At 47.5% G+C, this 12,324-nt stretch overlaps 1 protein-coding gene across 1 annotated transcript in view; it reads right to left on the reverse strand.

Annotated features, from left to right (window-relative positions):
• The window catches only part of GPC2 (glypican 2), a 48,016-nt gene that overhangs the window by 25,327 nt on the left and 10,365 nt on the right, over window positions 1–12,324 (reverse strand). Inside the window, exon 3 of the mRNA XM_083185493.1 lies at window positions 529–708. Coding sequence (XP_083041619.1) covers window positions 529–679 — 151 coding nt within the window. The 5' untranslated portion in view covers window positions 680–708. The remainder of the gene's footprint in view (window positions 1–528; window positions 709–12,324) is intronic.

Consider the following 12,324-nt stretch of genomic DNA (forward strand, 5'->3'; position numbering starts at 1 on the left):
TGTGCAGCGTGATATAGTCGGAGGTCATGCTGTGCGACCCACCATCCGCACTGCTGCCGCCCACTCCCGCCAGCACCCCCCGCACTGCTGCCGCCGGTCCTGCACCCAGCTGCACCGTCCATCCATGCAAGTAAATGGGTGGAGCGAACGGGTTGGGGGCGGGGCATAATTTTTTATTAGGGAGGCCAATCCCAGGAATTTTGGGATTGAGCGTTTCTAATCCCGAATCCTGGGATTGAAAGAACTCCCCGGGATTGGCATCACTACATACAAGGATTAGTAAATAAACTCTGAATTCTCTTTATCTCCAGCCTCTTAATCTTCGTCAGAGATATAGAGACACCTAAATCTGTAACATTTGGTGAAGGTGCCACTGGGGACCAATGGGGCGCTGGGCTGAGCCCTTGTTCCGCATCACCCAGGTCTACCCTACTGATCCGGCAGAATTAACCTTCACATCCTCAGAGGAAGCTAAGAACATCGGCAAGACAGGAGGGAGGTTTGATACCACCTTGTCCGAGAACATACCGGATATGGGGGCACGGACACTGGGAATGCCCCCGAGGCCTCTCTCCCTCAGCTCCTTGGCAGTGTCTAGGCAGCTCCGGACTTCACTCATCACAGCACAGATACCCGGTACAGCGGCCAGGAGGAGGAGCAGGAGCCGGGGGCCACACATGACGGCTGTGGACAGAGTGGTGCAGCAGCCTGGAAGGACAGCAAACAGTAGTACAGTACAGTATACCTGACAGCATTACCCCGGAAAGAGACCGGACAAGCCAAACTCTACTCAGGCAGATGTACGAAGCCTTAAAAAGTGATAAAGTGGAGAGTGATGAAGTATCAGCAAATTGGCCCCCAACTGTCATGTTACATAAGGTGTTTACAAATGACAGTTATGAGCAGAGAGGTTGGCATTTTATTTCTCTACAATTTATCACTATTCAACTTAGTACGTCTAGCCCTATGTGTATACAGGGGGATAGAGAGACAGTACAGGTGATATACAGGGGGATATAGATATATTACAGGTGATATACAGGGGTATAGAGAGACAGTACAGGTGATATACAGGGGGATATAGATATATTACAGGTGATATACAGGGGTATAGAGAGACAGTACAGGTGATATACAGGGGGATAGAGAGACAGTACAGGTGATATACAGGGGGATATAGATATATTACAGGTGATATACAGGGGGATAGAGAGACAGTACAGGTGATATACAGGGGGATAGAGAGACAGTACAGGTGATATACAGGGGGATATATATATATTACAGGTGATATACAGGGGTATAGAGAGACAGTACAGGTGATATACAGAGGGGATAGAGAGACAGTACAGGTGATATACAGGGGGATAGTGAGACAGGAGAGGTGATATAGAGGGGGATAGAGAGACAGTACAGGTGATATACAGGGGGATAGAGAGACAGTACAGGTGATATACAGGGGGATAGCGAGACAGTACAGGGGATATACAGGGGGATAGAGAGACAGTACAGGGGATATACAGGGGGATAGAGAGACAGTACAGGTGATATACAGGGGGGATAGAGAGACAGCACAAGGAAAATACAGGGGGGATAGAGAGACAGTACATGTGTATAGAGAGACAGTACAAGTGATATACAGCGGGATAGAGAGACAGTACAGGTGATATACAGGGGCATAGAGAGACAGTGCAGGTGATATACAGCGGGATAGAGAGACAGTACAGGTGATATACAGGGGGATAGAGAGACAGTATAAGTGATATACAGGGGGATAGAAAGACAGTACAGGTGATATAGAGGGGGGATAGAGAGACAGTACAAGTGATATACAGGGGGACAAAGAGGCAGTACAGGAGATATACAGGGGGACAGAGAGACAGAACAGGTGATAAACAGGGGGACAGAGAGGCATTACAGGTGATATACAGGGGTACAGAGAGGCCGTACAGGTGATATACAGGGGGATAGAGAGACAGTGCATAGGATATACAGGGGGACAGGGAGACAGTACAGGCGATAGACAGGGGGATAAAGAGGCAGTACAGGCGATATACAAGGGGATAGAGAGACAGTACAGGTGATATACAGGGGGATAAAGAGACGGTACAGGTGATATACAGGGGGACAGAGAGACGGTACACGTGATATACAGGGGGACAGAAAGACAGTACACGTGATATAGAGGGGATAGAGAGACAGTACAGGTGATATACAGGGGGACAGAGAGACAGTACAGGTGATATACAGGAGGACAGAGAGACAGTAAATGTGATATACAGGGGGATAGGGAGACAGTACAAGTGATATACAGGGGGGATAGAGAGACAGTACAGGTGATATAGAGGGGGGATAGAGAGACAGTACAGGTGATATACAGGGGGACAGACAGACAGTACAGGTGATATACAGGGGGAAAGAGAGACAGAACAGGTGATATACAGGGGGACAGATAGGCAGTACAGGTGATAAACAGGGGGACAGAGAGACAGTACAGGTGTAATACAGGGGGATAGAGAGGCAGTACAGGTGATATACAGGGGGAAAGAGAGGCAGTACAGGTGATATACAGGGGGACAGAGAGGCAGTACAGGTGATATACAGGGGGATAGAGAGACAGTGCATAGGATATACAGGGGGACAGGGAGACAGTACAGGCGATAGACAGGGGGATAAAGAGGCAGTACAGGCGATATACAAGGGGATAGAGAGACAGTACAGATGATATACAGGGGGATAAAGAGACGGTACAGGTGATATACAGGGGGACAGAGAGACGGTACACGTGATATACAGGGGGACAGAAAGACAGTACACGTGATATAGAGGGGATAGAGAGACAGTACAGGTGATATACAGGGGGACAGAGAGACAGTACAGGTGATATACAGGAGGACAGAGAGACAGTAAATGTGATATACAGGGGGATAGGGAGACAGTACAAGTGATATACAGGGGGGATAGAGAGACAGTACAGGTGATATAGAGGGGGGATAGAGAGACAGTACAGGTGATATACAGGGGGACAGACAGACAGTACAGGTGATATACAGGGGGAAAGAGAGACAGAACAGGTGATATACAGGGGGACAGATAGGCAGTACAGGTGATAAACAGGGGGACAGAGAGACAGTACAGGTGTAATACAGGGGGATAGAGAGGCAGTACAGGTGATATACAGGGGGAAAGAGAGGCAGTACAGGTGATATACAGGGGGACAGAGAGGCAGTACAGATGATATACAGGGGGATAGAGAGGCAGTACAGGTGATATACAGGGGGATAGAGAGACAGTACATGGGATACACAGGGAGACAGTACAGGCGATAGACAGGGGGACAGAGAGACAGTAAAGGACGATAGACAGGGGGACAGAGAGGCCGTACAGGCGATATACAAGAGGATTGAGAGACGGTACAGGTGATATCCAGGGGGATCGAGAGGCAGTAAAGGTGAATTACAGGGGGATAGAGAGACAGTACATGTGATATACAGTGGGATATTGAGACAATACAGGTAATGTACAGGGGAATAGAGAGACAGTACAGGTGATACACAGGGGGACAGAGAGACAGTACATGTGATATACAGGGGGATAGAGAGAGGGTACAGGTGATTTACAGGGGGATTGAGAGGCGGTACAGGTGATATATAGGGGGATAGAGAGACGGTACAGGTGATATACAGGGGGGATAGAGAGATGGTGCAGGTGATATACAGGGGGATAGAGAGATGATGCAGGTGATATACAGGGGGATAGAGAGATGGTACAGGTGATATACAGGGGGATAGAGAGACGGTACAGGTGATATACAGGGGGATAGAGAGGCGGTACAGGTGATATACAGGGGGATAGAGAGACGGTACAGGTGATATACAGGGGGATAGAGAGACGGTACAGGTGATATACAGGGGGATAGAGAGACAGTACAGGTGATTTACAGGGGGATAGAGAGACGGTGCAGGTGATTTACAGGGGATAGAGAGACGGTACAGGTGATATACAGGGGGATAGAGAGTTGGTACAGGTGATATACAGGGGGATAGAAAGACAGCAAAGGTGATATACAGAGGGATAGAGCGACAGTACAGGTGATATACAGGGGGATAGAGAGACAGTACAGGTGATATACAGGGGGACAGAGAGACAGTACATATGATATACAGGGGGATAGAGAGACAGTACATGGGATATACAGGGTGATAGAAAGACTTTACAGTTGATATACAGGGGGATAGAGAGGCGGTACAGGTGATATACAGGGGGATAGAGAGACAGTACAGGTGATATACAGGGGGATATAGAGACAGTACAGGTGATATAAAGGGGGGATAGAGAGACAGTACAAGTGATATACAGGGGGATAGAGAGACGGTACAGGTGATATACTGGTGGATAGAGAGACGGTACAGGTGACATACAGGGGGATAGAGAGACAGTACAAGTGATATACAGCGGGATAGAGAGACAGTAAAGGTGATATGCAGGGGGATAGAGAGGCAGTACAGGTGATATACAGGGGGATAGAGAGAAAGTAAAGGTGATATACAGGGGGGCAGAGAGACAGTACAGGGGATATACCGTGGGATAGAGAGACAGTACAGGTGATATACAGGGGGATAGAGAGACAGTACATATGATATACAGGGGGATAGAGAGATGGTACAGGTGATATACAGGAGGGATAGAGAGACAGTACAAGTGATATACAGCGGGATAGAGAGAGAGTAAAGGTGATATACAGGGGGGATAGAGAGACAGTACAAGTGATATACAGCGGGATAGAGAGACAGTAAAGGTGATATACAGTGGGATAGAGATACAGTACAGGTGATATACAGGAGGATATAGAGATATTACAGGTGATATACAGGGGGATAGAGAGACAGTACAGGTGATATACAGGGGGATAGAGAGACGGTACAGGTGATTTACTGGGGATAGAAAGATGGTACAGGTGATATACAGGGGGATAGAGAGACAGTACAGGTGATATACAGAGGGATAGAGAGACGGTACAGCTGATATACAGGGGGATAGATAGGCGGACAGGTTATATACAGGGGGATAGATAGGCAGTACAGGTGATATACAGGGGGATAGAGAGAGACAGTACAGGTGATATACAGGGGGATAGAGAGACAGTACAAGTGATATACAGCGGGATAGAGAGACAGTAAAGGTGATATACAGTGGGATAGAGATACAGTACAGGTGATATACAGGAGGATATAGAGATATTACAGGTGATATACAGGGGGATAGAGAGACAGTACAGGTGATATACAGGGGGATAGAGAGACGGTACAGGTGATTTACTGGGGATAGAAAGATGGTACAGGTGATATACAGGGGGATAGAGAGACAGTACAGGTGATATACAGAGGGATAGAGAGACGGTACAGCTGATATACAGGGGGATAGATAGGCGGACAGGTTATATACAGGGGGATAGATAGGCAGTACAGGTGATATACAGGGGGATAGAGAGAGACAGTACAGGTGATATACAGGGGGATAGAGAGACAGTACAGGTGATATACAGGGGGATAGAGAGACAGTACAGGTGATATACAGGGGGACAGAGAGACGGTACATGTGATATACAGGGGGATAGAGAGATGGTACAGGTGATATACAGGGGGACAGAGAAACAGTACAGGTGATATACAGAGGGATAGAGAGACAGTACAGGTGATATACAGGGGGATAGAGAGACAGTACAGGTGATATACAGGGGGATAGAGAGACAGTACAGGTGATATACAGGGGGACAGAGAGGCAGTACAGGTGATATACATGGGGACAGAGAGGCAGTAGAGGTGATATACAGGGGGATAGAGAGGCAGTACAGGTGATATACATGAGGACAGAGAGGCAGTACAGGTGATATACATGGGGACAGAGAGGCAGTACAGGTGATATACAGGGGGATAGAGAGGCAGTAAGGTGATATACAGGGGGATAGAGAGACAGTACAGGTGATATACATGGGGACAGAGAGGAAGTACAGGTGATATACAGGGGGACAGAGAGGCAGTACAGGTGATATACAGGGGGATAGAGAGAGGGTACAGGTGATTTACAGGGGGATTGAGAGGCGGTACAGGTGATATACAGGGGGATAGAGAAGCAGTTCAGGTGATATACAGGGGGATAGAGAGACAGTACAGGTGATATACAGGGGGATAGAGAGACAGTACAGGTGATATACAGGGGGATATTGAGACAGTACATGTGATATACAGGGGGATAGAGAGACAGTACAGTTGATATAAAGGGGGATAGAGCAGCAGTACAGGTGATATACAGGGGGACAGAGAGACAGTACAGGTGATATACAGGAGGATAGAGAGACAGTACAGGTTATATACAGGGGGATAGAGAGACTTTACAGTTGATATACAGGGGAATAGAGAGGCAGTACAGGTGATATACAGTGGGATAGAGAGACAGTACAGGTGATATACAGGGGGATAGAGAGACAGTACAGGTGATATAAAGGGGGGATAGAGAGACAGTACAAGTGATATACAGGGGGATAGAGAGACGGTACAGGTGATATACAGCGGGATAGAGAGACAGTACAGGTGATATACAGGGGGATAGAGAGACAGTACAGGTGATATAAAGGGGGGATAGAGAGACAGTACAAGTGATATACAGGGGGATAGAGAGACGGTACAGGTGATATACTGGTGGATAGAGAGACGGTACAGGTGATATACAGGGGGATAGAGAGACAGTACAAGTGATATACAGCGGGATAGAGAGACAGTAAAGGTGATATGCAGGGGGATAGAGAGGCAGTACAGGTGATATACAGGGAGGCAGAGAGACAGTACAGGGGATATACCGTGGGATAGAGAGACAGTACAGGTGATATACAGGGGGATAGAGAGACAGTACATATGATATACAGGGGGATAGAGAGATGGTACAGGTGATATACAGGAGGGATAGAGAGACAGTACAAGTGATATACAGCGGGATAGAGAGAGAGTAAAGGTGATATACAGGGGGGCAGAGAGACAGTACAGGGGATATACAGTGGAATAGAGATACAGTACAGGTGATATACAGGAGGATATAGAGATATTACAGGTGATATACAGGGGGATAGAGAGACAGTACAGGTGATATACAGGGGGATAGAGAGACGGTACAGGTGATTTACTGGGGATAGAAAGATGGTACAGGTGATATACAGGGGGATAGAGAGACAGTACAGGTGATATACAGAGGGATAGAGAGACCGTACAGCTGATATACAGGGGGATAGATAGGCGGACAGGTTATATACAGGGGGATAGATAGGCAGTACAGGTGATATACAGGGGGATAGAGAGACAGTACAGGTGATATACAGGGGGATAGAGAGACAGTACAGGTGATATACAGGGGGATAGAGAGACAGTACAGGTGATATACAGGGGGACAGAGAGACGGTACATGTGATATACAGGGGGATAGAGAGACGGTACAGGTGATATACAGGGGGATAGACAGTACAGGTGATATACAGGGGGATAGAGAGACAGTACAGGTGATATACAGGGGGATAGAGAGACAGTACAGGTGATATACAGGGGGACAGAGAGGCAGTACAGGTGATATACATGGGGACAGAGAGGCAGTAGAGGTGATATACAGGGGGATAGAGAGGCAGTACAGGTGATATACATGGGGACAGAGAGGCAGTACATGTGATATACATGGGGACAGAGAGGCAGTACAGGTGATATACAGGGGGATAGAGAGGCAGTAAGGTGATATACATGGGGACAGAGAGGAAGTACAGGTGATATACATGGGGACAGAGAGGAAGTACAGGTGATATACAGGGGGACAGAGAGGCAGTACAGGTGATATACAGGGGGATAGAGAGAGGGTACAGGTGATTTACAGGGGGATTGAGAGGCGGTACAGGTGATATACAGGGGGATAGAGAAGCAGTACAGGTGATATACAGGGGGATAGAGAGACAGTACAGGTGATATACAGGGGGATAGAGAGACAGTACAGGTGATATACAGGGGGACAGAGAGGCAGTACAGGTAATATACAGGGGGATAGAGAGGCAGTACAGGTGATATACAGGGGGATAGAGAGACAGTACAGGTGATATACAGGGGGATAAAGAGGCAGTACAGGTGATATACAGGGGGATAGAGAGGCAATACAGGTGATATACATGGGGACACAGAGACAGTACAGGTGATATACAGGGGGACAGAGAGGCAGTACAGGTAATATACAGGGGGATAGAGAGGCAGTACAGGTGATATACAGGGGGATAGAGAGGCAGTACATGTGATATACATGGGGACAGAGAGGCAGTACAGGTGATATACAGGGGGACAGAGAGGCAGTAAGGTGATATACATGGGGACAGAGAGGAAGTACAGGTGATATACATGGGGACAGAGAGGAAGTACAGGTGATATACAGGGGGACAGAGAGGCAGTACAGGTGATATACAGGGGGATAGAGAGAGGGTACAGGTGATTTACAGGGGGATTGAGAGGCGGTACAGGTGATATACAGGGGGATAGAGAAGCAGTACAGGTGATATACAGGGGGATAGAGAGACAGTACAGGTGATATACAGGGGGATAGAGAGACAGTACAGGTGATATACAGGGGGACAGAGAGGCAGTACAGGTAATATACAGGGGGATAGAGAGGCAGTACAGGTGATATACAGGGGGATAGAGAGACAGTACAGGTGATATACAGGGGAATAAAGAGGCAGTACAGGTGATATACAGGGGGATAGAGAGACAGTACAGGTGATATACATGGGGACAGAGAGGCAGTACAGGTGATATACAGGGGGATAGAGAGGCAGTAAGGTGATATACAGGGGGATAGAGAGACAGTACAGGTGATATACATGGGGACAGAGAGGAAGTACAGGTGATATACAGGGGGACAGAGAGGCAGTACAGGTGATATACAGGGGGATAGAGAGAGGGTACAGGTGATTTACAGGGGGATTGAGAGGCGGTACAGGTGATATACAGGGGGATAGAGAAGCAGTTAAGGTGATATACAGGGGGATAGAGAGACAGTACAGGTGATATACAGGGGGATAGAGAGACAGTACAGGTGATATACAGGGGGATATTGAGACAGTACATGTGATATACAGGGGGATAGAGAGACAGTACAGTTGATATAAAGGGGGATAGAGCAGCAGTACAGGTGATATACAGGGGGACAGAGAGACAGTACAGGTGATATACAGGAGGATAGAGAGACAGTACAGGTTATATACAGGGGGATAGAGAGACTTTACAGTTGATATACAGGGGAATAGAGAGGCAGTACAGGTGATATACAGTGGGATAGAGAGACAGTACAGGTGATATACAGGGGGATAGAGAGACAGTACAGGTGATATAAAGGGGGGATAGAGAGACAGTACAAGTGATATACAGGGGGATAGAGAGACGGTACAGGTGATATACAGCGGGATAGAGAGACAGTACAGGTGATATACAGGGGGATAGAGAGACAGTACAGGTGATATAAAGGGGGGATAGAGAGACAGTACAAGTGATATACAGGGGGATAGAGAGACGGTACAGGTGATATACTGGTGGATAGAGAGACGGTACAGGTGATATACAGGGGGATAGAGAGACAGTACAAGTGATATACAGCGGGATAGAGAGACAGTAAAGGTGATATGCAGGGGGATAGAGAGGCAGTACAGGTGATATACAGGGAGGCAGAGAAACAGTACAGGGGATATACCGTGGGATAGAGAGACAGTACAGGTGATATACAGGGGGATAGAGAGACAGTACATATGATATACAGGGGGATAGAGAGATGGTACAGGTGATATACAGGAGGGATAGAGAGACAGTACAAGTGATATACAGCGGGATAGAGAGAGAGTAAAGGTGATATACAGGGGGGCAGAGAGACAGTACAGGGGATATACAGTGGGATAGAGATACAGTACAGGTGATATACAGGAGGATATAGAGATATTACAGGTGATATACAGGGGGATAGAGAGACAGTACAGGTGATATACAGGGGGATAGAGAGACGGTACAGGTGATTTACTGGGGATAGAAAGATGGTACAGGTGATATACAGGGGGATAGAGAGACAGTACAGGTGATATACAGAGGGATAGAGAGACCGTACAGCTGATATACAGGGGGATAGATAGGCGGACAGGTTATATACAGGGGGATAGATAGGCAGTACAGGTGATATACAGGGGGATAGAGAGACAGTACAGGTGATATACAGGGGGATAGAGAGACAGTACAGGTGATATACAGGGGGATAGAGAGACAGTACAGGTGATATACAGGGGGACAGAGAGACGGTACATGTGATATACAGGGGGATAGAGAGACGGTACAGGTGATATACAGGGGGACAGAGAGACAGTACAGGTGATATACAGGGGGATAGACAGTACAGGTGATATACAGGGGGATAGAGAGACAGTACAGGTGATATACAGGGGGATAGAGAGACAGTACAGGTGATATACAGGGGGACAGAGAGGCAGTACAGGTGATATACATGGGGACAGAGAGGCAGTAGAGGTGATATACAGGGGGATAGAGAGGCAGTACAGGTGATATACATGGGGACAGAGAGGCAGTACATGTGATATACATGGGGACAGAGAGGCAGTACAGGTGATATACAGGGGGGTAGAGAGGCAGTAAGGTGATATACATGGGGACAGAGAGGAAGTACAGGTGATATACATGGGGACAGAGAGGAAGTACAGGTGATATACAGGGGGACAGAGAGGCAGTACAGGTGATATACAGGGGGATAGAGAGAGGGTACAGGTGATTTACAGGGGGATTGAGAGGCGGTACAGGTGATATACAGGGGGATAGAGAAGCAGTACAGGTGATATACAGGGGGATAGAGAGACAGTACAGGTGATATACAGGGGGATAGAGAGACAGTACAGGTGATATACAGGGGGACAGAGAGGCAGTACAGGTAATATACAGGGGGATAGAGAGGCAGTACAGGTGATATACAGGGGGATAGAGAGACAGTACAGGTGATATACAGGGGGATAAAGAGGCAGTACAGGTGATATACAGGGGGATAGAGAGGCAATACAGGTGATATACATGGGGACACAGAGACAGTACAGGTGATATACAGGGACACAGAGAGACAGTACAGGTGATATACATGGGGATAGAGAGACAGTACAGGTGATATACAGGGGGATAGAGAGACAGTACAGGTGATATACAGGGGGATAGAGAGGCAGTACAGTGATATACAGGGGGATAGAGAGACAGTACAGGTGATATACAGGGGGATAGAGAGACAGTACAGTTGATATACAGGAGGATAGAGACAGTACAGGTGATATACAGGGGGACAGAGAGACAGTACAGGTAATATACAGGGGGACACAGAGACAGTACAGGTGATATACATGGGGACAGAGAGACAGTACAGGTGATACACATGGGGACAGAGAAGCAGTACAGGTGATATACAGGAGGATAGAGAGACAGTACAGGTGTTATACAGGGGGACAGAAAGGCAGTACAGGTAATATACAGGGGGATAGAGAGGCAGTACAGGTGATATACAGGGGGATAGAGAGGCAGTACAGGTGATATACAGGGGGATAAAGAGGTAGTACAGGTGATATACATGGGGACAGAGAGACAGTACAGGTAATATACAGGGGGACACAGAGACAGTACAGGTGATATACATGGGGACAGAGAGACAGTACAGGTGATATACATGGGGACAGAGAAGCAGTACAGGTGATATACAGGAGGATAGAGAGACAGTACAGGTGTTATACAGGGGGACAGAAAGGCAGTACAGGTAATATACAGGGGGATAGAGAGGCAGTACAGGTGATATACAGGGGGATAGAGAGGCAGTACAGGTGATATACAGGGGGATAAAGAGGTAGTACAGGTGATATACATGGGGACACAGAGACAGTACAGGTGATATACAGGGACACAGAGAGACAGTACAGGTGATATACATGGACACAGAGAGACAGTACAGGTGATATACAGGGGGATAGAGAGACAGTACAGGTGATATACAGGGGGATAGAGAGACAGTACAGGTGATATACAGGGGGATAGAGAGACAGTACAGGTGATATACAGGGACACAGAGAGACAGTACAGGTGATATACAGGGGGATAGAGAGGCAGTACAGGTTATATACAGTGGGACACAGAGACAGTACAGGTGATATACAGGGGGATAGAGAGACAGTACAGGTGATATACAGGGGGATAGAGAGACAGTACAGGTGATATACAGGGGGATAGA

The sequence above is a fragment of the Crinia signifera genome, chromosome 4, assembly GCF_055691185.1.
Source record: "Crinia signifera chromosome 4, ASM5569118v1, whole genome shotgun sequence".
Taxonomy (NCBI): Eukaryota; Metazoa; Chordata; class Amphibia; order Anura; family Myobatrachidae; genus Crinia; species Crinia signifera.